Genomic DNA, 27,205 nt, shown 5'->3' on the forward strand with positions numbered 1-27,205 from the left:
ATGATTAGCCTCTGCCAATTTTTCTTTAAAACTAATTAATTTCAGAAATTTCTGTGAACCAGAATAACCAGATTAACAGAATAATGGAATTGGAAGGGGACTTTGGAGGTCTTCTAGTCCAATTCCTTACTCAACTAGAAGACACTATTTTGGACAAATGGTTGTCCAATCTCTACTTAGAAACCTCCAGTGAAGAAGCCCCCACAACCGCCAAAAGCAATTAATTCCATTGATTAATTGTTCTGTCCTCCTTAATTCTAGATTGCTTCTCTCCTTGATTGCTTATTGTCCTGGCTTCAGCTGCTTTGGATAATAGGTTGACCCCCCATCTGTTTTGTGGCAGCCCCTCAAATATTGGAGCACTGTTAACATATCACCCCTTAATTCCTTAAAACCAGTTTCTCACCTGGGTTCTTTTGGAGACAGGTTGACAAAGGAGATTATTAAGATGCTGTTCCTGGAAATAAGCAATGGAAAAATAATATATGAGTTGAGTTTTGCTACCCCATCCAACAAAACAGCTTCATGGAATAGTATTAATGATAATTGCCCACAAGGCTAGCAATCTGCTATTTATCTCATAATCAAGAGATAAAGAATGTCTTATTTTAACAGGGGGGGGGGGAGAATTCTACTATGATTTTTTTTTCACTTGCAATCTTTGGCAGTTGGTACCTTATTTGAAGCTTGGAAACTTTTGGACAATTTGCAGCTGCTTTGCTGAAGGCCAGGACGGTTCCTGCAGACATCTTGTTATAGCTCAAACTGTTTAAAATATAATAAACTTGCTGTTGCAAATCCATGGCAATTACTTGCTAAGCAGAAAACATCATCGAATGTTCACCCGCGTGCAAAATTTCAAAGAATAAAATAAGTTGTTTTGTGACCATCCCAGTTTTTTTTCTATTTTATGAATTAGACTTTTATCTTAAATACAAAATATTGCTTTGTATGGCGTCAAGCCACAGTTTGCTGAACTGTGTTTTGAGATTGTGTTCATACATTTCATTAAACCAGGGTGTGATAGTTGTTTTTATTTTAGCTGACAGATGATCCCTGTCTTTTTATAAACCATTGTTTATGTTTAGAAGGTCTCCTGCCTTGAGTAGGGGGTTGGACTAGAAGACCTCCAAGATCCCTTCTGGCTCTATGATTCTATGTTCTATAAGCTACCCATGGTACTCAGCTAAACACAGTTACCATAATATGAAACTCAAGCATAGAAACCTAACTGTAACTAAATGGCACATGAAATTAAGATGTGAATAAACTGTAGTAGGTGCAATTCACTCTGTAAAACACTGCACAAATATTCTAGAGCAGCGATGGCGAACCTTTTTTGGCTCACGTGCCACAAGTGGGGGGAGCACAGGGGGGGTCGTGTGCAGGCGTGCCGCACCCATAATGCAATGCGCGACCCCCCAGTGCGCATGCGAGCACAACAGGCGCGACCCCCCATTTTTACATGCTTTTTTCACCCTCCCCAGGCTCCAGAGTCTTTATAGGAGTCTGGGGAGGGTGAAAAGAGCCTCCCACGCCCCCCTGGAGGTCCTCCGGAGGCTTCAGGGACCGTCCAGAGGCTTCCCTAAAGCCTTCGGAGCGCTCAAAAGGATCCTCCGAGCAAACCGGAAGTGACTTCCGGATTGCTCGAGGGTCGTTTTAAGCGTTCTGAAGGCTTCAGGGAAGCCTCCGGATGGTCCCTGAAGCCTCCGGAGGACCTCCAGGGGTGCGGGGAAGGCTCTTTTCGCCCTCCCCAGGCTCCTATAAAGCCTCTGGAGCCTGGTGAGGGCGAAAAATGGCTTTAAAAAAGGGTGAAATCAGCTGGCGGCTAACAGGGCAGCACCTCACGTGCCCTGACAAATGGCTCCGCGTGCCACCTGTGACACGCGTGCCATAGGTTCGCCATCACTGTTCTAGAGGATCATTACAGTGCAGTTGTTAAGAGGTTGGACTAAGACCAAGGGAGAAGAAATACAGCCTTTCCTTCTCAATTCAACATACCTCACAGCATAGTTGTGAGGAAAAATAGGAAGAGTGACAACCAGGTACTGTACACTGCCTTGAACTCCTCTACAAAGGCGGGATATAAATTTAATAAGTAAAATATGGGGGAGGCCACTTAGGAAAATATTCCTCAGGAAAAAAAATATTTATTTTGTGTGCACCGTACATACATTTTGATAAAGCTGATTGTCACAAGGCAATTTTATGACTTGAAAGATAGGGATTTCTCGGAAGGGTAGGTCAAACACGAGACATGAGCTGCTATATTAATAGACTAGCTGGATACCCGTGCTTTGCGATGAAACTATGTGATTGGGCAATGCAGGAGAAATCCGGCTAACTCCGGTTCAATCCTTTGGTTCGGTGATGGTTGGTGATTGAAACACATAAGAGAATATTGCTCCCACCACCTTGAGTCCGGAAGCAGTCCCATAGGTGGAAGGGTAGACATTATGGTGTTGTACCAACGTTGTACCAACGTGTAAGGGGCCCCAGCCTGTTCCTGAGTGAAAGAGTGGAACGTCTGCCAGTTTGAACTGAGGTAATGGAATGTGAGACAACTGGCAGTTGGAACAGAGTTTTTTTCAGGTGGGGAGGGGGAGTAGACTTATAACTCTTTAGCATCTAATACTAATGATCTGATGGTCATTTCCAAAAACCCTTAGCCAGCACCTAGAAGCCAAGAGGAACATATGCACCAAATGTCAAGTTTGTAGGCTTTACGGTTCTTGAGATTTCGTGATGATTGAGAGGTATTTGGCTTATATATGCTCTGCCGGCAGCTGGCCCACAACCATAGAGCGTATGCCCAGAGCGGCCACTGCCGGAAGACTCTGTCTGGAAGCCACCGAAAAAGCCGTGCTGGCGGCAGCAGAGTTGCCCTGGCTCTGCAGGGAGAGCTGGGCCAGGGCATTGTGAGGCTGGGAGGCGCGTGAGCAAAAGCAGAACAGCCGCTTGTACAACCCCCCTTTCCAGCCGTGCAGAGCGCCATTCACTGGCATTTGAAGGCTCCAAGCCGCAGGAGCTGGGCGGTGGCGAACAGCCGCTCACACGGCTTGGCGATACCCCTAGGTCAGTGAATGGCACTGTGCCCGACTAGAAAGGGGGTTTGCGGGGTGGCTGCTCGTGAGCGTGGTCGCTTCATGGCTGTTGTGTTGTGCTGCTGCGACAGCGCAACACAGCCATTCGCCCCTGAGGCATTGCCCGGCTCTTTGGGAGCCCGCTTGCAAGAGAGCCGCTGCCCGGCAACCCCCCTCTTCAGCTGGGCACAGCACTGCTCACCAACCTAGCGGTATCCCAAAGGCGCCAAGCAATGCAATCACCTTTGCCCCCCCCCCCCCGATTCCCACGGCTTGGCACCTTTAGGATACCGCTAGGTTGGTGAGCGGCACTCTGCCTGGCCGGAGGTAGGGGGTTCTCCAGGGGGCTTATTTGCAGGGGAGGGCTTATATTTTTGCCCACCAAAAAAATGTGGCATGACCTTATTATCAGGATATGTCGCATTTTCAGGGAAACACGGTATACACACACACACACACATACACACACACACATTCAGAAGAGGATATAGATATAAAATGTATTCTGTCAGAGACATGATAGTTATTTGAAGCTACTTTTGAGGCCTGGCTGGCTGGGGAATTCTGCGAGTTGAAGTTCACACCACTTAAAGTAGCCAAGGTTGAGAAACATTGTTTTATATTGTACTTACTCCATTGTCTTTAACTTTTCCATGGCAGGAAATATTTCTGCCAACTTGATCATATCCTGCTCCTCCAACCTGTTGTCCTGCAAACTGAAATAAAGCAACTGATTAAAATATTAAGATCTCTGAATCAGGGTCAGGCATGCTACTGCTTCATAGGTTTCCCTAAATGACAAGGTTTTAAATTACTTTATTTCTTCCAGCTGGTGACAGTTTGGCAAAACTCGAACGAGATCTTCAAATCCTGGCCTTTTAAGATTTCCACCAGTTAACCTGAAAACGAAAAGTGACATTGTTGTAATGGAGTCTGAATCCCTTTCCCATAGAATGTACAAAAAAAATTGATTCTGTAATTTTGATGGACTGTAATACCATACTGCATATTAAGTCATGGCTTGTTTTAATCATGGTTTTTGGAATTAGCCTCTTAGGATTTAAATGCACACATGTCACATATTATAACTGTGCCTTTTCTCTGCTGAGAACTAGGAGGAGGATGAATTCATAAGCTGAAACGGATATTACGCTTTCATCAGAATAGAGCTGGAAGGGAACTTGGAGGTCTTCTAGTCCAGCCCCCTGCTCAAGCAGGAGATCCTGTACCACGGGTGTCAAACTTGCTCTGTCACATTGCTGTCATGTGACGTTTCATGATGTTTTCCCCATTCATGGAGCTGGGGTGGGCATGGCCTGTACATGTTGTCATGCATGCTGCACACAAGTTTGACACCCTTGTCCTATACCATTATATACTAATACTATATATTAGTGGGTGGATAGATAGGTAGACAGACAGACAGACAGACAGACAGACAGACAGACAGACAGACAGAACGAACTATAGTAAGGTAAAGGTAAAGTTTCCCCTCGCACATATGTGTTAGTTGTTCCCGACTCTAGGGGGCGGTGCTCATCTCCGCTTCAAAGCCGAAGAGCCAGCACTGTCCGAAGACGTCTCCGTGGTCATGTGGCCAGCATGACTAAAAGCCAAAGGCGCATGGAATGCTGTTACCTTCCCACCAAAGGTGGTTTCTATTTTTCTACTTGCATTTTTACATGGTTTCGAATTGCTAGATTGGCAGAAGTGGACCTTGCTGCGTCTTATACTCTGGTGCGTCTTATACTCTGGTGCATCTCATACTCCGAAAAATATGGTATTTATGATAGTTAGAGCATCCTAGAAGCATAGGACCACCATTTGCAGGTGCCTTCTTAACAAGCAAAGTCAAGGGGGGAAGCTGAATTGGCTTAACAACCACAAGATTCACTTAATGGCTGCTGTGATTCATTCAACGGCCATGAGAAAAAGGTTGCAAAATCAGGCACAGCTCACTTAACAGGTGCATTGCTTAGCAGCAAAAGTTCCAATAGCAATTATGGTCATAATGCGAGGACTATCAGTAGTTTTAGGCCACTGTAGGAGCTGTCTATGGTTCTGAATAAGAAGAGGCGACAACGTGAGTCTCTTCGGGCCTCTGTTCCACGATACTTACTGAAATGTTGTCAGGAGTTTGATCTTAGGCAAGGTTTTGGAAAGGGCTCCTGCAAACTCACTCCCATATTGCCTGTTTTTGAAGCTACAAACAAACAAACAAAAAGCATAAGGAGGATATGATTAAGAAGCCACCGGTCTTATTTACAGAATCATAGAATTATGGGGTTAGAAGGGCCCTTGGAGATCTTCTAAACCCTGCCCAAGGCAGGAGTCTTCATACCAGGGCTGCCCAAATCTGACAACTTTAAGACTTATGGTGTTCAACTCCCAGAATTCCCCAGCCATCATGGCTGGCTGAAGAAGTCTGAGAGTTGAAGTCTACGCCTCTTAAAGTTGCTAAGGGAGAGAAACAGTGCTTAAGAGCAAAACCCAGCTCCTTCCGTCTGCCAGGATCTAGTCCTTTGCATGCTGGTAGATGTCTAACATGTCGTTTCTTTAATTATTTTTAAACATTCCCCCAAGCTGCTGTGAAAACTAGTAAAGGCCCCAACAACAGAAACAATATATTTGCTTTTAAACAAACACAAACCAGAAACTGGCAAATGGTAGTTATGGAACCTAGGCCGTATGTATGTACAGTGTGTGTGTGTGTGTGTGTTTGTGTATTTATTCAGAAATTTATTAGCCAATCATTTTATCACAGGATAACTTTGGATGGCTGCTCTCACGAATGTAACTCACGATACAAAATTGAATTAAAATAAATTTGTTTTCTCCAGAATTGACTAACATCTCGTAATGTTTTGTGCTCTTGTTCAGAAACCCCAAGTTTCATGGAAATACAGCATTTTCACGTAGGATCTTGCAAGATCTCAAGGTGAAGATGCCCCAAGCTCCCCCAAATTTTGGGATCTTGCAAGATAAGAAGAGGTCTTCTATTCTTTTGCGTTTAGCAAGAGCTGCTTCATGAGGTTTACCTTATGACACCTTGCAAATGAAAAGATTGCCAGAATCCTATTTTATGCACACACAAATGTATAAATGATGGTTAAGTTGGCCTTTGTCTCTCACCTCAAGCTCTTTATAGTTTCACAACTGCCCCAGATGTCCAAGTAGTCCAACTCCATGAAGCAGCCATCAAAATCCAAGCACACGCCATGAGGACTTCCATTGATTAGAAAGGCTAAAGTCACCATGTCGAAGGGCATCAACTTGAAGTTTCTGAATTGATATTTGAAACTTAACTCTTTTGCAATGTGCTGTGCTAAGCAAAAGTCTTGTGTCTCGTACACACAGTGGCTCAACTCTACTATCCTGGGTCCTGTTAAATCAGCAACTGCGAGTTTCTGCAATATCTTCCTGATAATACTTTGCCGTTCCTGAATCCAGACCTCATTTTGCACAGCTAAGGAACAAAGGAATTGTCTACATTCTTGAGATAAAAGGCCAGACAAGAAGACATGGTTGTTTTCTGTAAATGCCATCCTTGTCTCTTTCTTCAGCGTCCATTTTTTCCTCAGGAAGAAGTTCTCCTTCAACATCTTGCCATCTACTGTTGGGCTTGTCAACAGGAAGAGGGCTGCCAAGAATTCTTGCCAGCTAAAATGAGCAAAAGTGTAACCTGTTTGCGTAGGGTCTTTGCCCATTTTCACTTCGGAGGTCAAAAGGAGACCAAAGCGACAAGAAAAATCTTTCACGTGTTTCGGGACCTCTCCAGCACCAAAAACCCCTTTCTTCTCTTCAAGGCCCTTGAAGGCTAACTCACACAGATCTGCAAGGATTGCTTGATGTTGAGCCATGTCTATTTCATTCAAAGCCCTCCCACCCTGATGTTTGCAGAGGAAGGTCTGCAGCATTGTTAGGTAAAACTGTGTCCTGGTTTGAGGGAGCTGGACACTTTCTGAGTCTTCAAGGAACAAATGTTCCAGGCAGACGCAGATAATATGACACAGCAGAGGGATGTAACACATGCTCAAGAGTTTGCCATTTTCATTGAGAATCGCAAGGGCTTGCTCTTTCTGGAAAGATCGTTGGAAAAAACAGCTAACATATTCCGCAACTTTGTCACGGTTGAATCCCCAAATTTCTGCTGGCAGGATGGTACTTCTGACCAATAATGTAGGGAGTTGCTTTGGCCGACTGGTAATCAACACTGTGCAACCTGGCAAGAGTTTTCCATGGCAAAGATTAGCCACCAGTTCAGAGACAGAACGAGGTATGAGAAGATCTGAGATGTGCGTGAAGGAAATGGGTGGGAGGTCAATGTTGTCCATGAACTCACCCAGACTGTCCAAAATGACCAAGGTCTGGTGGGCATTCTCCAGGAGAAATTGAAACACCGTTTCGGGTTGATCTGGTTGGAGGAAATAATCAAACAAGAGTTCTTGGAGAGTTACTTTCCTCTTGATGAGGTTCAGCTGCTTGAACTCAAAGAAGAAGATCAGCTTGAACTGGGGAAAGGCTTCTTCAGCCCACTGCTGACAGATTTTGTGAACTAACCATGATTTCCCCATTCCAGCCTTGCCCAAAAGTAGAACAACCTGGGTCATGCCCATCCGGGCACTTTTGAAAAGCTCAGACAAGTTCATCATTGGGATGCCATGATCCTTGGATTCATAGGCGGCCGTTGGTTCCTCTTTGATTTTCTCTTTTCCCACTTTCAACTTGGATGTTTTGCTTTGATGGATGACAAGGCTGACAAAATTTTGGCCGAAAGACGAGAGCTGCTCTTTTGTTTCTGCTGCTTCCGCAGAGTGGCTAATTCCATATTTTCTAAGCATCGAGCTGAGGATGCGTTGACTGTACCTTTCAGCAGCATCTGGGAAAGACATATCAGATAATCATCCAATGGCAATGTTTATACAGGCAAAAAGGCAATAACTCTGGCATTTGAAGCACGCAAGTCTTAAAGCTGTCAAGTTACAAGACCCTTGCACCCCTAACCCTTTAGAAAAAAGCCCCAGGGGTGTTCAAACTTGACAGCTTTAAGACTTGTGGACTTCAACTCCCAGAATTCCTCCTCTCGCTCTTCATCTTGATGATGTGCAGACGGGCTGGGGGGAGGGAGCTGGAACTGGTTCTAAACGGCACTGTAGATTTGTGGAACCTCTTCTATAGAAGGGATTAGAACTGGCAGGAACCCACCCCTGGGCCACTTGTAGCATCCGGCTATCACATGACTTCATTTTATATCTGATTTGCCCAAAAATTGCCACTTCCAGTTTTTGGCAAAAGCATGCCATAGCATTTAGCAAACAATGACCATGGGGTTCACTTAATGATTGCAGTCTTTACTTCAAGATTGTGACATTTGCTTACCAACTCCTGCAAAAAAAAAGGATACAAAATGACCTGTTTCATATGACATATGTCATATGTTTCATATGACCAGCCTGTTACACTTATTATCAATTACAATCATAATTAGCGGGCTCCATTACAGTTGAAACTTAAGGACTACAACGTTTGTTAACAATATTGTTTCAATCAGCAAGCATGTTCATTTTGTAAGATACCTGGGATACTGGAATAACTTGCTCAATCATTTAAAACTTTTTAAAAAAACTCGCATTAGCTTTCATAAAATATTTGTTATCAATAAATCAATTCGATAGGCAAGACGTTAAGAAAAGAATGGAATAGAGAAATAGAAATAGAGAAATAGAAATTCTTGTCCATATAATGGGGAGTGTGTTAACTTCTAGAGCAAGAGTGTTAATGGACCTCAAGTGATGACTTATACAACAAAAAATATTAGTTTGAATTTATTGGATTCCACTACATTGGCACACAAAGGGACTGGCTAAGACAGCACTCTGTCGGAGATACAATAAGTACAATACTTCTTTAAAACACATGTTTTACAATGTGCTATCCTTGCTAAGTTTGAGGAGAAAGTAGCAGATGATATAAATATGACCGTGCAACAAAAGTTAGAATTTTCAAAGGATTACATTCTTATGGATTACAAACCGATTACATGAACTTTGATAACGGGACCACCTAAATGAATTCTCTGTGCCTCTTTCCATTAAGAAAGGGATGAAAGCGCCCTAACTTCTGGATTTTCAAATTGCAACAGACGCAGATGCTCCAAAGAAGCTTTTTTTTTTTTTGCTTCCTCAACTGGTCACTCAGCAGTTTCTGGACGTATAAAGAGAAAGAAGGAATAAGGGAGTTGAATGTACCAAACCGTTTCTGTTTTGATTCTTTCCCATTGTTGCTGGGGAAATTGCTGAAGGGACGGCGCCTCTCAAGCTCTGTAAAATGGGAGGTGGGAAAAGGGGGAGGGGAGAGAGGAACAAAATGAAACTTTTTCATAGGGCATTTTTACACATCAAATGCATCGGAGGCCTTGACCTAGGAACAAAGTTTCGGATCAAGTGATAAAGCTGGACGTTGATCATTGACATTGAGTCTTTATGGATTAGCCCTTGGGCCATATCAAAGTGCAACGTTCCAGAAACAAATGATTACTAAAATTTGATAAAAGCAATTCGAAATGGAATTTGGTAAAATACAATTTAAAAACGAAATTGGAATAAAACATGATTTAAAACGAAATTGGAATAAAATACAGTCGAAAATGAAATTGGAATACAATACAATAATTTGAGAGATAGATAAAATATGATAAAATTATATTTCAGTGTTACCCCTATAATCTATCCCCCAATCAGTCCCACATATGCAGATCTCAACCGAACCATTTTAAGTCCTGTGCTGTGTTAAACGTTATTTTTCGGTTCTGGCTGCAAATAAGTTGTTTTGATATGAGGATCCCAATGGGTCACTCATTTGGTATATAGACCAAGGTATCTGTCTCTCACCCCCTTATACAAGGGTATATAGTGGTAAGAACGGTTGCAGGAACTGGGTATGTCTAGTTTAATGAAAAGAAGGACTAGGGGAGACATGATAGCAGTGTTCCAATATCTCAGGGGTTGCCACAAAGAAGAGGGAGTCAAACTATTCTCCAGAGCACCTGAGGGTAAAACAAGAAGCAATGGGTGGAAACTAATCAAGGAGAGAAGCAACTTAGAACTGAGGAGAAACTTCCTGACAGTTAGAACAATTAATCAGTGGAACAGAAGTTGCCTCCAGAAGTTGTGAAAGCCCCAACACTGGAAGTCTTTAAGAAGATGTTGGATAGCCATTTGTCTGAACTGGTATAGGGTTTCCTGCCTAGGCAGGGGGTTGGACTAGAAGACCTCCAAGGTCCCTTCCAACTCTGCTATTGTATTGTATTGTAATGGCCACTAACTTGATTTTTTTTTTGACCTGCCTGGCCATACAGGTAATCCTCAACTTCCAACAGTTCATTTAGTGGCCATTCAAAGTCACAACAGCCCTGAAAAAACTAACTAATAACCAGTTTTCACATATCCATTTCAGGATCCCCATGGTCACCGGATCAAAATTCAGATACTTGGCAAACCGGTTCATATTTATGACCATTGCAATGTCCAGGAGTCATGTGGTCACTTTTTGCGATCTTCTGAGAAGCAGAATCAATGGGGAAGAAAGATTCACTTAACAACCGTATTACTAAGTTAAGAGCCACAGTGAATCACTTAACAACTGTGTTACTAACAACCGCTGCAGTGATTCGCTAAAGGCAAGAAAAATGATAAAATGAGGGGGAAATAACAACTGTTTCGCTTAGCAACATGCATTTTTGACTCAACTGCAGTCGTATCTTGAGTGCTATCTGTGTCAACATGAAATCTGATTTCGCAAATGTTAACGAATATAAGGTTGCTGAAATTGCAACCATTCATGCTAAGCATGTCACCGATAAAAGAGTTGCAGAATGCAATGATTTATTTTAGAATATGAGAATCGTGAAGCTTAATGCTTAATAGGGTACTGTTATTTATAAAACTGGAAAGAGAGGGGGGGAGGAAATAAAAATATGATCTTACTTTTCCACGTTAATGGGAAGCAACCTTTCGGGGGATCTTGTCCTTCAGGTGCACTGCCTAGAATTATTGAGATCAAGAGGTTAATCAGGGCATCTTGTATGAAATCAGAGACCCCTTAACTGTTTTCAAAAAAACAAAACATGTGCTCATATAGCCAGATAAAACAATTCTCAAACAGCAGGGACGCTCTTGAAGGGATCTGGGGGGGAAATGATGTCTGCTTTACGATCAGTTCTATCTTTTCTAATGTGTTATGGCCTGTCGGCCTCTGGTCCCTCCACCAGCCAAATCAGAGGAGGAAGAGGTGGCGTGGGAGTTGGGCTCAACATCAGGGAAACCTGTGAGCTCCGAGGGGGAAGAAGGAATGGAGCTGTCAGACAGAGAGAAAGACAGAGGTGGAGCCTTGGACATCTGTCAACCCTCAGATGGAGAGTCAACAGCCTCCAGGACTGGAGATGGCTGATGAGGAAGAGGAGGAACAGCCGGGTCCAGTGCCTGATGTGCAGATGCACAGAAGGCAGAGGAGAGGAGAACAGTGGAAATCTATGGGCCGGTCCTGCTGGTGCTCCCAACAAAGGAATCTTTGAGTTCACCTCAGTGGGTTGGTCGTATTTGGGGAGCTGGTCAACTTGGAGCTGTTACATAGGCAATGCCATACAGGTAGTCCTTGACTTACAATTGGTCATTTAGTGACCATTCGACGTCCCGGTCCTCCCACTTACAACCATTAGAGCATCCCCATTGTCATGTGATCCAAATTCAGGTGCTTGGCAACCCAAGTATTTACAACAGTTGCAGCATCCCACGGTCACCTGATCGCCCTCTGTGACCTACCCCCATTGCATCCAACAAAGTCAACAGGGAAGCTAGCTTCACTTAACAGCCATCTTACTAACTTAATGACCGCAGTGATCCGCTTAACGACTGTGGCAAGAACAGTTATAACATAGGGCGAAACCTGCCTTACTCAGCAACAGAAATGTTGGACTCCATTGTGGTGGTGAGGACTACCTGTATCTAACCCGGGAGCTACAGGACTTGCCGTGATTGAGTCCTCCTTCTCCTTCTTCAGAGATGCTTAGCAGTGTGGTCTCGAACTCCAAGGGAAGACTGAATTCCATACAGACGCTCTGGATGAAGGCTCTGAAGACCTCAGGATTGGCGTCCACGTCTCTTAAGACCATATCCAGGACCAGTAAATGCTTCTTCTTGAGGTCAGGCTCCGTGTCAACCAATCTCAGCTCGCCTTGAGACAGAAGCTTCTCAGCTTTGTTCAGCAACCACTCCGAACGGTCGCTCAGGAAGTCTACTAGCCGTGGCCAAATACTTCTGATGATACTTTGGCGTTGTGCACCATCCATCTGGAAGACACAGCAACAGGAGAAGATTACAGAAAGCCCCCCCCCCTCCCTCCCAGATCTTCACTTTAGTGCTGAAAAATACAGCTCTGGATTAACCTTTGTCAGTGTTTCCCAGGGGCGAAATGCACTGAAGTCTGCTACCAGTTTGCTTCATGCACGCATGCAGGACAAATACGGGCTTCATGCACAGGCGCACCGCAGGCGCTAAGAAGCCTTTTCTGAGTCTGCAAAGGTGAGGAGAACAGTGAGGGGGAGAACAGCTGTGCCGCATGATTCCGATTGGCTAGAAGGCAGGATTTCCTGCTTCCTAGCGAAGATAAATCATGCAGGGAGGCTGATTGTCGGAACTATCTTTTTACTTCTCTTAGCATTTTTTTCTTACTATCGGTTCAAGTGAATCGGTACTAAAAAAAATGCTTTAAAAAGTTTTTTTTAAAGTCGCAACAATCAGCTGTGCAACAATCAGCTTTGCCGTGTGATTTCCAGCAAATATAAATCACGTGCCACAGCGGATTGTCACACAGAGCCAAAGCAGAGAGAGAGTTAGAGAGTGAGAGAGAGAGAGATTGCCAAAAGTTCGAATCTCACCAGGCTCAAGAGGTTGACTCAGCCTTCCATCCTTCCAAGGTGGGTAAAATGAGGACCCAGATTGTTGGGGGCAAAGAGGCCGACTCTGTAAACTGTTTAGAGGCGGCTGCAAAGCGGTATATAAGTCTAAGTGCTATTGCTATTCCCCTTCCTTCCTTTTATCCATCCATCCATCCACAGTGGCTAGAAAGCAGTGTTGTAGGCTAACTCTGCCTACTACCAGGAGTTCGATCCTGACCGGCTCAAGGTTGACTCAGCCTTCCGTTCTTCCGAGGTGGGTAAAATGAGGACCCAGATAGTTGGGGGCAAATCGGCTGCCTCTGTAAACCACTTAGAGAGGGCTGTAAAAGCACTGTGAAGCGGTATATAAGTCTAAGGGCTATTGCTATCCATCTGATACTTTTCACAGACCCATCTCCCAGCCAGCTGTCCCTTCCTACCATCATTCTGCAAACTCTTCTGTCTTCAGCAGTGTTGTCACTGCACTCTCCAGAAATGTCAAGGGATGGGCTTCATCTTTTCTGTACATTGGGGGGGGGCTCCCAGCCCCCCCTTGGTTACTTCCAGAAGGTCATCTTGTTGAAGGCCATCTCCTGCAAGATCAAAGGAAGGACTTTTCAATTCCAGTGTTCCAGCAACTTGATCCTTTCAAATTGCAGCGCAAAACTGCCTACCCCGAGACTGATGCTCTCCAGAGGTTGAGGTGAGGCACCTCTGGGCTGGGGGGAATGTCAGCAGCTGCATTCCCACAGTCTCTGCAGAGCACCCATTTGGAGAGGCTGGCTTTGAACCAGGGCGACTGGCAACCAAGAGGAATTCAACATTTACGTGAGGTTAAAAATCACAGAGAAAAGGAAATTAAGGGAGCGAACAGGGTCATTTAAGGCAGCAAAATTCCCAGATCATGGAATGCAGAATATGGGAGGGATGAGAGCCTGAGGACCTGCCCTACAGGTAATCCTTGACTTACATGAATTCATTTAGTGACCATTCAAAGTTACAACGGAATTGTTTTAAAAAAAAATATTTTCAAGACTTACACACATTGACAAAAACATACCCAAAACTTACAGACAACATTAGAATTGCACGTTGCTTCTTACAGCAGATGTCTACCAGTGTATCTTTACAAATATTATTTCCCTCTCAATGCATTCTAATTTTACACTAATTTTACACTAATGTTTCTTACTCTTTTACTTAACAGTCTATATTTGGTCCTTCGTATCAGACAGTCGTTGTTATACTTCTTCTAATATACATATATCTTTTTCTACTTTTGTACATCCTACTTTTCCCACATTCCCTTCTATCGTACAAATTGACTTTCCCAAATTCTTATTTCCTATTTCTATCATCTAACCCAAGGGTGTCCAAACTTGAGAACTTTAAGACTTGTGGAGTTCAACTCCCAGAATTCCCCAGCCAGCTTGGCTGGGGAATTCTGGGAGTTGAAGTCCACAAGTCTTAAAGTTCCCAAGTTTGGAAACCCCTGATCTATTTCTTATACTATTTTTCCCAAACTAAATAGTCGCCTGTTTCCTCGTTTCCTTGAATTTCCTCAGTCAATTTATCCATCTCTTTACTTTACTTTACTTTATTTCGTATTTCTAGACCGCCCCCTCTCCCAAAAGTGAATCTCTGCACATTCTAAGATCTTCATTTACAACAGAATTTTTTAAAAAGTGACTCGTGATTGCTTTTCACACTTATGACCATTGCAATATCCCCAGGATGACGCGATCAAAAATCAGACACTTGACAACCGATTCATATTTATGACGGTCACACTTCTATGATCAAGTTTTGTGACTTTCTGACAAAGTCAATGGATTCACTTAATAACCATTTTACTAACTTAACTCCACCATGATTCACTTAACAATGGTGACAAGAAAGGTCTTAAAATGGGGCAAAATTCACTTAACAACGGTCTTACTTAGCAACGGAAATGTTGGACTCCATTTGTGGTTGTAAGCTAAGGAGCTACAGGACCTGGTGTGATTCAACCATCCTCGACCCAACTGTGTTTCTAGCTTAATGACTGCAGTGATTCACTTAACAACAGGGGCAAGTAAAAGGTAGTAAAGTGGGGCAAAACTCACTTAACAAATGTCTCACTTAACAACATAGTTTTTTCGGCTCGATTGCAGCCGTGAGTCGAGGACTACCTGTATTAGGGGCCATGAATTAGCAGAACTACTCCATCTTACCAATAAAGGAGGATATTTGTAGTTCAGGATTGAAAGGAGGCATCCTTGGTGCTCTCTGTGATTAGTTGTTTCCTTGCAGAGATTTCATAACCAAACTAGATAACATCTTGTTACTCTGTGTGCTTTTGCTGAAATTGGCAGTCAGCCCTATCCTCTTTAAGATGGGTTGTCAAAGGGGTCACAGTGCTGAGCACAAAAGATTCATATGTAGGAAGTGCAAGATATGGTTTGATGTTCAGTAATTTTGCAACTGTGTTTGTTACTGGAACAAGTAATGTGGCATTTAGCCTACGTTGCGGTTAAGAATGTTTTGATGTTAGAAACGTGCACCATTGGAGTTCCACAGATACATTTTTTTTGAACTCTAGGTATTTATATATTTTTTCTAATTTTAAAGCAGACAATATTTTAAAATATATATTTTTTAATTACAGAAATAGCTAGTCCTGCTATGTGCATTTTTGGAATTGATAATATGATGCATTGAGGGACAGTACGTTGTATTGTATATCAATGCTGCCATTATTTGATCATGATGCATATCTTTATATTTTATCTTTATATCTGTTTCTTTGGTTAAAGAGCCATAGGGGTGCAATGGTTAAAATGCAGACTACTTCTGCACTTCAAGGTTGATTCAGCCTTCCGTCCTTCCGAAGTGGGTAAAATGAGAACCCAGATTGTGGGGGGCAAATAAGCTGACTCTGCAAACCGCTTAAAGAGAGCTGTGAAGCAGTGTAAAGCACTATATAAGTCTGTGCTATTGCCCATCCTTCCTTCCTTCCTTCCTTCCTTCCTTCCTTCCTTCCTTCCTTCCTTCCTTCCTTCTTTCCCAGTGGTTAGAATGCAATATTTATTTTTACCCTCCTCTTATACATGTATTTATATAGTCATTTCTACGTTTTAATCTGTTGTATTTTAATACGGACTGTACACCGCCCCGAGTCCCTTTCGGGAGAGGGGGCGGTATATAAACGCTAATAATAAATAAATAAATAAATAAATAAATAAATAAATAAATAAATATTGCAGGCTGATTCTGCTCACTGCCAGTAGTTCAATCCTAACCAAAAATGTGGATCCTTGACCTAGAACAGGGGCCAGCAAACCGTGGCTCTGGAGCCACATGTGGGCTTTTTCATTCCTCTGCTGTGGCTCCCTGTTGCCAGTCGGCACCACAATTTTGAGAGGAGCTTCTGTTTGGGGGGAGGGGGAAGCAGGGTGCGCCAAAAGGAGACTCTATGGCAAGGGGCGGGTTTTCTGGTCAGCTCCACACCTGATAGGGCTTTCGGTTAGGACAGGTAGAGGAAAAAGGACGCCGCACTAGAAGGAGACTCTATGGTGGGGGAACTGGACTTCCGGTCAGCAGAGGAAAAAGGTCGTGGCGCTAGGAGGAGACTCTATGGTGGGGAAACCAGACTTCTGGTCGGCTCCAGAATTGAGCAGGGGGGCTTCCGGTTAGGACCTTTGTGGCTCTTTTGAGTATTTAAGTTTGCTGACCCCTGACTTAGAACGAAGGAGAAATTTCCTGACAGTGAGAAGAATTAATCCATCGAATAGATTGTCTCCAATCTGTGGGCAGGGGTGTGTTGCTACCAGCATTACTCTCGGTTCGATGCATGCAAAAATTTTGCGCACTGCATACGGGCGTGCGCATTTACAAATAAAAAGGTCTGCGCGTGCGCAAAACCTTAAAAAACGAAACAAAATTAAATCTTTTGCAATAAAAAAAAATTCTGTGCATGTGCAGAACTGAAAAACAAGATGGCACCACCGTAGGAGTAGCGGTTTGGGGGCGTGGCAGGCCTGGGTCGCTACTGGTTCCAGTGACCAGGCGGCAAAGTTGCTACCTATTCAGCCGGACCAGTCTAAACCAATAGGAACCCACCTCTGGTTGTGGGTCTCCATGACTGGAGGTTTTCAAGGAGAGATTGGAGAGCCATTTGTCCAGGATGGTATAAGGCCATGGACTCCAACCTCTCTGGCGAGGGGGACGAGAGAGGATAGTTCCTTGTGAGTGGTGGGCCAGTGTACACATGCGTGCAGCTCCATTTGCGTGAGCAGCAGGCACGCACATCTGCCGTTCGCACAAATGGAGCTACACTTGCTCAACGCTTCCGCAGCCCAGTTCTGAACAGGCCTGGGGGTTGGGGACCCTTTGGTACACATATAGATTGGGTGAAACCAGGCTTAATAGCAGTGACTGGGAGAGGGAGCTTGGAGTCTTAGTGGACAACCAGTTAAATATGGGCCAGCAGTGTGTGGCGGCAGCCAAAAAAGCCAATGAGATCCTAAGCTGCATTAACAGGGGGATTGAATCAAGATCAAGGGAGGTACTACAATATAATACAATACAATACAATAGTAGAGTTGGAAGGGACCTTGGAGGTCTTCTAGTCCAACCCCCTGCCTAGGCAGGAAACCTTACACCACTTCAGACAAATGGCTATCCAACATCTTCTTAAAGACTTCCAGTGTTGGGGCATTCACAACTTCTGGAGGCAACTTCTGTTCCACTGATTAATTGTTCTAACTGTCAGAAAATTTCTCCTCAGTTCTAAGTTGCTTCTCTCCTTGATTAGTTTCCACCCATTGCTTCTTGTTCTACCCTCAGGTGCCTTGGAGAATAGTTTGACTCCCTCTTCTTTGGGGCAACCCCTGAGATATTGGAACACTGCTATCATGTCTCCCCTAGTCCTTCTTTCTCTTAAGCTAGACATACCCAGTTCCTGCAACTGTTCTTCATATGTTTTAGTCTCCAGTCCCCTAATCACCTTTGTTGCTCTTCTCTGCACTCTTTCTAGAGTCTCCACATCTTTTCTGCATCGTGGCGACCAAAACTGAATGCAGGATTCCAAGTGTGGCCTTACCAAGGCCTTATAAAGTGGTATTAACACTTCCCGTGATCTTGATTCTATCCCTCTATTTATGCAGCCTAGAACTGTGTTGGCTTTTTTGGCAGCTGCTGCACACGGCTGGCTCATACTAATACCACTCTATAAAGCCTTAGTAAGACCACACTTAGAATACTGCATCCGGTTTTGGTCAGCACACTATAAAAAAGTGCAGAGTCTAGAAAAAGTTCAGAGAGCAACCAAGAGGATTAGGGGACTGGAGGCTCAAACATATGATTGCAGGAACTGGGCCTAGCTAGTCTAGTGAAGAGAAGGACCAGGGGAGACAGGATAGCAGTCTTCCAATATTTGAGGGACTGCTACAGAGAAGATGGAGTCAAGCTACTTTCCAAAGCATCCGAAGGTCAGACAAGGAATGATGGATGGAAACTGAACAAGAAGATTCATCCTGGAAATAAGGAGAAATTTACTGACAGTGAAAAAAATCAACCAATGGAACAGAAGTTTCCTTCGGAAGTTGTGGGAGCTTCATCACTGGAGGTTTTCAAGAAGAGACTGGGCTGCCATCTGTCAGAAATGGTGTAGGCCAGGGTCTCCTGCTTGGATTAGATGACCTCCAAGGTCCCTTCCAACTCTGTTAATGTGTTAAATCTGGCATAAGGACTGCTGCCTTGGGCAGAGAGTTGGACTAGAAGATCTCCAAGGTGCCTCTTTGATTCTAAGAGTTAATCCCAACCAGAGAATATGAATTTGCACTGCACATATCCAGTGCAGATGCATAGATTTCAAACAGCAAAGATGTCTGGAAGACATTAGAGACTCTAATGTATTCTGGATCTCCCCTTTTTTTTAATTGTTGTGACTGTAATATTTGAGAGCAAAGGTCTCAAAATGAAAGCTCCCGGTTTGGAATTCCCCAGCCTCAAGGCCGGGAGGGAAATGGAAATCTCGCCCAAACTTTGCTTTTTAGACACATGTTATTGAGTGGTGTCACCAAGCTTTGTAATTTTAGGTATTTTCCACACAACAGCTAGTTTCTATTTGCTAGTGCAAGATCCATTATAAAAATTATTGAACAAAAGAAAGAAAGAAAGATAAAAACCAACCTCTGGGCTGTGCAAGCTTTGCTTTGTTAATTCATGCATGCAAGGGAGAGAGGGTCTTCAGCCCCAAAACCTCTAGGGGGTGATTTTGAGCCACTTGCTCTCTTTCCACCAGGGGTGGGTTCTAGCCAGCGCAGTTCAATAGAAATATTGCAGAATTCTGCGCAGCCGCAGAATTCCAAAACAAGATGGCGGCAGCGACTGCGGTGGCCGTGGAACTGGTTAAGAGGCGTGGCCAGCCTGGGTCGCTGCCGGTTCTGAGACCCAAACTGGCATACCACCCCCGGGCCGAACCGGTAGGAACCCACCTCTGCTTTCCACCCACTCCTACCTCACAGGGTTGTCGTTATGGTATGGAAAATGGGGAGGAGGGAACACTTGAAACTGCCTCCTTCAGGGGTGGGCTTCAAAATTTTTAGCAAGGGGCCGTGGTGGGTCTGGCCTAGCCAATGTCCTGCACCACAGTGATGCGGGGGGGGGGTGTTTTCTGCCTCCCCTGACTCTAGAGGTTTTCTCGAGCCTCCGGGAGGGTGAAAACGTCCTCCCTAAGGCCGTTTTGGAACTTCCGGTCAACCGAGCCTCTGTGCGGGACCTGCACTTACCTGCATTCAAAACGGGCTGTGTGGGGACTCCTGGGAAGGGAGGGGAGGGGCAAGGCGGGCGGGGCCAGCCAGGAGTGGGATTTGGGGGTTCTCCGAACTGCACAGAATCTTAGCTAGAGGTTCTCCCGAACCCCTGCAAACCTCCAGCTGCCCATCCCTGATTCTTCCAGGAACAAAATCTGAAATATCCTGAAACAAGCCAGTGGAAAACATTCTCTCCATCCCATTTCATACCCTTTTCATAGCTTCTGTAGCCACCCCTGGCCTCCATTTAATTTCCATTCAATTTCCTCAGCTATTCTACTTACGTCAACTTGCAGGGGGGCATTGTTTAATTTAAGAAATGTAAGAATGATAGGGTCGTTTCTTCAGAGTTCAGTTACAGTGTTGAATACATTGTCAAAAACCCTTCCTCCCAAATGGGTTGGTTCAATAATTGTTTGGTTGTGGATCGATTTCTATCCTGCCTTTATTGTTTTGACAAATAACCCAAGGTGGCAAATATATCCAACACACCTTCCTACTCCTATTTTGTTTCCAAAACAACAGGTTTGTTTGTTTGTTTGTTTATTGGATTTATATGCCCTCCTTCTCCCAAAGGACTCAGGGAGGCATACAACATTAAAAAAAAAACACCACATATTACAAAAGTTAAAAAGGAAATTAAATAAAGTATCCAAAAACAAACCCAATTAATATTAACAATAAAAATTTAAAAATTAGATTAAAATTAACAATTAAATTAATCATTTATTTTATTCTGTTCAGGCCAGGCCGGCTTGCTGGAAAAGCCAACTTTTTAGGGCGCATCGGAAGGACCGGAGGTCAGGGATTATGCGAAGCTGCAGGGGCAGCTCATTCCAGGCGCTCCCACAGAGAAGGCTCTCCCCCTGGGGGTCACCAGCCGACACTGTCTGGGCGACAGCACCCTGAGGAGGCCAACTCTGTGGGAACGTACTGGACGGTGGGAGGCTACTGGTGGCAGTAGGTGGTCTCGCAGGTACCCTGGGCCTAAGCCATGGAGCGCTTTAAAGGTCATAATTAATACCTTGAATCGCACCCGTTAATAACAGTGGGTAGGGCTGGGCTAAAGTTACCCATCTGGCTTTAACCCAAATGTTTTAAAAGCATTTTCGGAAGGGAGGGGAAGAGAAGGGAAAAATCTGCACCAAAGACAAATTCCTTGTGTGTCCAACCACACCGGCCAGTAGAGAATTCTATTCTATTCTATTCCATTCCCTTCTCTATAATCAATAATCTATTCCATTCCATTCTATCTTCTCTTCCCCTCCTTTCTTCTATTCCTCTATTCTATTCTATTCTATTCTTTTTTTAAATTATTTTTATTTTTATTTACAAACATACAAAAACACACACAAAAAACTTAGATGAACACTACATTTACACAATACAGTACGAACAGAAACTTCCTGTTCTTTCTAATAACAATTTCAGATCGATACAATTCTCCTTATGTTATTTCCCCTTCTAGTATATTTCATTTTAACCCTCTTATTTTACTCATCTATCTGCAACATTGGCTGATTATCTCTAGTAAATTTAAACTCTCTTGAGTGTGTGTGTGTGTGTGTGTGTGTGTGTGTGTGTGTGTGTGTATGTATGTATGTATGTATGTATGTTAATTCTCCTTAACTACTATCTTTGGGTTTTATTGACTTCCTTCATTGATCCTTGTTTCTTTCCTCCATCCACCTATACCATTTATCCCATATCTGATAATATTCAGTTCTATTTTCCTCCCCCCCCCCAACCCCCATCTCCTTCCTGGTCTTCCCCCACAGTTTCTACCCTGACTTTCTTGGGATAATCTGATACCTGAAGAAGCCAAGGAGGACATGGCGAATTTAAAACAAGGACTCGTGGGGAAAAAGTTACACTATTTAACTTTCTTGACATCTGCGACAAAAGTTACAGCAAAAAGCAACACGTATAAAAATTACCCTACCTTTTCCAGCACCAGAAGACCAGATTTTCAATTGCATTCTTTTTCTAAGAAAAGTGCCAGTGGATCGTATAGAATCATCCACAACAACACTTTTTCAAACTTCACTGGAGAAATTATGATAAATTACATGATCTTCAGACACCGGTAATTTCTAGATTTGAAGGGACTAGGTTAAAGTTGGTGGATAGAATCAGGAAATAAATGCCATAACATAATTTTAGGCTCTCGAATTTGTCAACCGACAAACAATTTACAAGGTTACACAATACACGAGAGTTTAACTGACTGCAGTTGTAAAAACAGTCCAAATTTTTTTTTAATGTAAAAAAAACCAACACTACCCGAAAAACAGAACAATATTTGAATTTTAAGGCTGTGTCTGCCCAACGGGAGGACACTTTCTATTTAGCCAGACACCCATTAATACTTTCCTTCATACTTTCACTTTTTTTCTCCTTTCTTCTGCCTTGCAAGTCATTTGTTGTCAAACAATTGTATACCGCTTGCTGACCCCGTAACCGTCCTCTTCCTCCTACCTGGATCTGGCCCACAAGTAAGTCAGCCAGAGTAGTAAGCAAGCTGGCTGGGGCATTCGCAGGGAGAGATTTCGAAAGAGTCAAGATGGCCCCGACCTACAACTGCGGGATTAAAGTCTTGCTTTTGGGGGTGGGGGTGGCGTGGCATGCAAAGAAGGGCAGAGCTTTGATGCCACTTTCCCGCCTGACCCCAAGGTCTAATTTGCAGCAAACCACACCAGGTTCAGGACTCGAAAGAATAGAATAGAATAGAATAGAATAGAATAGAATAGAATAGAATAGAATAACAGAATTGGAAGAGATTCTTGGAGGTCTTCTAGTCCAACCCCCTGCTTAGGCAGGAAAGCCTACACCACAAATGGTTATTTATAATAACTGAAATACTGGATATTCCAAATTACAATGACGAAAGGTAGCTTTTCCAACAGGTGTCCCCTAGATCACCTCTTTGCAAGTGCAGCTTCTTTAAGGCCTCTCTCTCTCTCTCTCTCTCTCCCCCCCCTCTCTCTCTCTCTCTCACACACAACAACAATCACATCAGACGGACAGACAGACAAACTGATTATTTTATGAATCTCTGCCGGCTAAGATAGCTCAGGAGCCTGCCAAGCCAAGGATCCGGCAGCGCTCAGGCAAGAGCGCCCTCTGGCGGCCGCCGAGCCTCCCCCAGTGCAGCGCGCCCTGCCAGCCGAGAGCGCACAAGCGCCGCCGAGCAGCCCACTCGCGCGAAAGGGACCCCGCGGGCGCTCTCCCCCGCCACCCCCCACCCAAGCTACCTTCGGCGCGGCTGCAGCCCCAGCTCGGCTCCCCTCCGGCCGCCGCGAGCCGCTCGGCCCTCCGCAGCGGCGGGAAATGTGCAGCCGGAGCCAGAGCCCCGGTGCGAAAGTGAAAGTTATCGTTAGCATCGCCGCTGGGCTTAAGGAAAGCGGTGGGAGCCTTTCTGGGAAACCATGTGCTTTCCTCCGAATCAGCCCGAATCAGCCAGGGCGTAGCGAGCAGGGCCACCCAGCAAGAGAAGGACGCTCGCGCAGAGGAATCTGGAGGGGAGAGAAGGAGATAAAGAGAGAGTGATTGATAGAGAGAGATGAGATATAGAGATAGAGATGATAGAGGTGGTGATGGATGCATATATGGATAAAAGATAGGTAGGTAGGTAGATGATTGATTGATTGATGGTAGGTAGGTAGGTAGGTAGGTAGGTAGGTAGGTAGGTAGGTAGGTAGGTAGATGATAGATAGATAGATAGATGATAGATAGATGATAGATAGATAGATAGATAGATAGATAGATAGATAGATAGATAGATAGATAGATAGATAGATAGATGATAGATAGATAGATGATAGATAGATAGATAGATAGATAGATAGATAGATAGATAGATGATAGATAGATAGATAGATAGATGATAGATAGATGATTGATAGATAGATAGATAGATAGATAGATAGATAGATAGATAGATAGATGATAGATAGATAGATGATAGATAGATAGATAGATAGATAGATGATAGATAGATGATAGATAGATAGATGTTTGATGGTAGTTGGGTAGGTACTAGGTAGGCAGGTAGGTAGATAGGTAGATAGATAGAATAGAGGGGGGCAAGCAGACAGATACAGACTGATAGGCAGACAGGCTGACAGATGATAGATATATGATTGATAGATAATAGATGGTAGGTAGGTAGGTAGGTAGGTAGGTAGGTAGGTAGAGATAGATAGATAGTTGGTAGGTAGGTAGGTAGGTAGGTAGATAATAGGTAGGTAGGTAGGTAGATGATTGATGGATGATAGATGATAGGTAGGTAGGTACAGATAATGGATGGATGGATAGATGATAGATAATGGATGGATAGATGATAGACAGACAGATAGATGGATAATGGATGGATCAATCAATCGATAGATGAGAGAGAGAGATTATTTCTTTAATTTACTTTAAATTAAGTTTGTTTAATTCACATTTATAAAATTAAACATAAAAGATTATTTATAAAAAAAATAAAGGCAGAGTAAAAAGAATCTTTTTTAAAAAAATTGAGCTAATGAGACATCTGTGGAGTTCTGACGGAAGTACGGTGAACTAAAGACGAGTTTGCAAAAAACAAAACTGGTTTTTCTCTTACCACTTTTATCATCTCCATTTTTCCCCCATGTGTGATTTCCCTCCTACAGAGTTGTATTTCTAGCTATCTGTTCATGTTTCTTGGACTCAAAATGGCAATATTTACTCTAACTCACAGCTGAATCACACACCATGCAAACCTTTTTGGAGTACACACCCTCGTGCTTTCTGGTTTCGTTTTGAGATGTCAACTGTCAGCAAGAAAAACCATTCCTTGCAAGAAATTCATAATTGTGCATTTTAGCTGGCTGTGTATCCACTCCCCTGCAAATTAGAAATGCATTTATTTATTTCAAATACTTAGGTACCACCCATCTTGTACCGAGCTCTGTGGATTGTGAGGAATAAAGAAAAACACGGAGGGATGAGCAATTTTACAGAATAGAGTTGGAAAGGAACTTGGAGGTCTGCTAGCCCAACCCTCTGCTCAAGACAGAAGACCTTATACCAGCGGTGAAATTCAAAATATTTTATTACCGGTTTTGGTGCTTGGTGGGCATGGCAGGGCAGGGGAAAGATATTGCAAAATCCCCATTCCCACCCCACTCTGGGGTCAGCCAGAGGTGGCATTTGCTGGTTCTCCGAACTATTCAAAATTTTTGCTACCAGTTCTTCAGAACCTGTCAGAACCTGATGGCTTTCACCCCTGCCTTATACCATCCAGATTCAAGGGTTGTCCAGTCTGTTTTTGAAAAACCTCCAATGATGAAGCACTCACAATTTCTGAAGGCAAGTCCTTCCACTGATTAATTTTCTTTTTAATTATAGGTTGGATTTCTCTTTGATAAGTTTCCATTCCTTGTTTTTTGTCTTGCCCTCGGGCACTCTAGAAAACAAAGCAACTTCCTCTTCCCTTTGGCAGTCCCTCAAATATTGGAAGACTGCTATCATATCTCTATGAAAGAGTGCAGAGAAGAGCAAGCAAGATGATTAGGGGACTGAAGGCTAAAAGGTATGATTAATGATTGCACCACATAGATGGTGTTACCTGGTTGGGTAATGAGACACCTGTAACACAAACACAACAAGGACTTGACAGTTCAATTTCAAGCCATAAATATTCTTTTCAATTAATCTCACGAGCGATTTTCCAATACACAAGGCAATATATGAGAATTGAACTCTTTTAAAAAGCTTTAAAAAAAAACATCGACCAATTTCAAGAGTAGAGAAACTGAGCAGACAGTTGGGTGGAGTTTTTTTTTCACAGAAGTCCAGTGTAATCCACACCTCACACCCCGGGGGTTCTTGCATATATTTGACTATGAAGTGGTCAAGGTACACGTATAAATAGAGGTCAATATGCATTGTGATGAAAATTTTGCTCCTTATATATAAATGAGTTTGCATGATGACATCACAAAGCCTGTTTCATGATTTTGATGTCATCATGGTTAGGAATGGACGCCTGTGAACCGAGAAGATGGAATAGCAAGGTTGGAAGGGACCTTGGAGGTCTTCTAGTCCAATCCCCTGCTCAAGAAGGAGACCCTGGCCTATAACATTTTGGACAAATGGCTGTCCAGTTATCTCTTGAAAACCATCAATGATGGATCACCCACAATTTCTGGAAGTAAGGTGTTCCCCCAATTAATTGTTCTCACTAATAGGAAATTACTTAATTTTAGGTTGCTTCTCTCCAAGATTGCTTCTTGTTGTGCCTTCAAATGCTTTAGAAAATAGATTGACTCCCTCTTCTTTGTGGTAGCCCCTCAAATATTAGAAGACTGCTATTATGTCACCGCTAGTCCTTCTTTTCATTAAACTAGACATACCCAGTTCTTGGAACTAGATTCTCCCCTCTCTATTTTTAAACATTTCAAACCCAGACTGTGGCTTTGCGGAAGCTGAACTACAAATGGGGACAAATGAAAATTGTTGTCTTGGGAGAAGAGGAGGCAAAATAAATTGTTTTGATGTCTCGGCCTGCCACCTTGTGGCTGGCAAATAGAGAAGTATTCAGACCCGTAAATGGATGTAAAAATATTTTCAGCAGCTGCAAACCCAAAATAGATGCAATATCGTCAACAAACGGACTGCATGTTTTTAGAACAGCTGCTTTCTTATACTTCTGCAGAGGGGGGGGGGAGAAAGAGGAAGAAGGAAAGGAAAATGTTAACTTATGAGTCAGGACATGCCAGTTGTCAAAACGCTAGTTGGGAATTCTAAATTTAAGTATTAAGTCTTGGGTTAGCCAAGAATATGTTGATATTGCCACTAACGTAGCCTAGCTTGGGGATAATAGCAATGGGGTTTAGGCTTATATGCAGCTTCACCATGCCTTTACAGCCCTCTAAGCAGTTTACAGAATCAGCCTATTTGCCCCCAACAATTTGGGACCTCATTTTACCCACTTCGGAAGGATGGAAGGCTGAGTCAACCTTGAGCCAGGTGAGTTTTGAATTGCTGGCTGTGGGCAGAGTTAGCCTGCAATGCTGCATTCTAATAGGAAGGAAGGAAGGAAGGAAGGAAGGAAGGAAGGAAGGAAGGAAGGAAGGAAGGAAGGAAGGAAGGAAGGAAGGAAGGAAGGAAGGGCAATAGCACTTATATACCACTTCACCGTGCTTTCCCGCCCTCTCTAAGCAGTTTACAGAGTCAGCCTCTTGCCCCAAACAATCTGGGTCCTCATTTTACCCCTCGGAAGGATGGAAGGCTGAGTCAACCTTGAGCCAGTGAGTTTTGAATTGCTGGCTGTGGGCAGAGTTAGCCTGCAATGTTGCATTCTAATAGATGGTAGATGATAGATAGATAGATAGATAGATAGATAGATAGATAGATAGATA

At 43.5% G+C, this 27,205-nt stretch overlaps 1 protein-coding gene across 4 annotated transcripts in view; it reads right to left on the reverse strand.

Moving 5' to 3' along the window:
- NLRC5 (NLR family CARD domain containing 5) overlaps window positions 1–23,160 on the reverse strand; it is a 92,131-nt gene extending 68,971 nt beyond the window's left edge. For 2 of the 4 annotated variants that reach the window (XM_081963328.1, XM_081963325.1), the window contains exons 1-11: window positions 23,069–23,160; window positions 13,458–13,610; window positions 12,107–12,429; window positions 11,069–11,121; window positions 9,332–9,403; window positions 6,216–7,962; window positions 5,203–5,286; window positions 3,899–3,982; window positions 3,716–3,799; window positions 676–765; window positions 407–457 (exon numbers count right to left, since the gene is read on the reverse strand). In XM_081963328.1, coding sequence (XP_081819454.1) covers window positions 407–457; window positions 676–765; window positions 3,716–3,799; window positions 3,899–3,982; window positions 5,203–5,286; window positions 6,216–7,962; window positions 9,332–9,403; window positions 11,069–11,121; window positions 12,107–12,429; window positions 13,458–13,463 — 2,594 coding nt within the window. In that variant the 5' untranslated portion in view covers window positions 13,464–13,610; window positions 23,069–23,160. Of the gene's footprint in view, window positions 1–406; window positions 458–675; window positions 766–3,715; window positions 3,800–3,898; window positions 3,983–5,202; window positions 5,287–6,215; window positions 7,963–9,331; window positions 9,404–11,068; window positions 11,122–12,106; window positions 12,430–13,457; window positions 13,611–22,292; window positions 22,349–23,068 lie in introns of those variants that run through there. The other 2 variants (XM_081963326.1, XM_081963327.1) reach the window with 2 other exon arrangements.
- Window positions 23,161–27,205: the final 4,045 nt, after the last annotated feature.

This window comes from Natrix helvetica (genome assembly GCF_964273705.1).
Source record: "Natrix helvetica genome assembly, chromosome: 10".
NCBI classification, from domain to species: Eukaryota; Metazoa; Chordata; class Lepidosauria; order Squamata; family Natricidae; genus Natrix; species Natrix helvetica.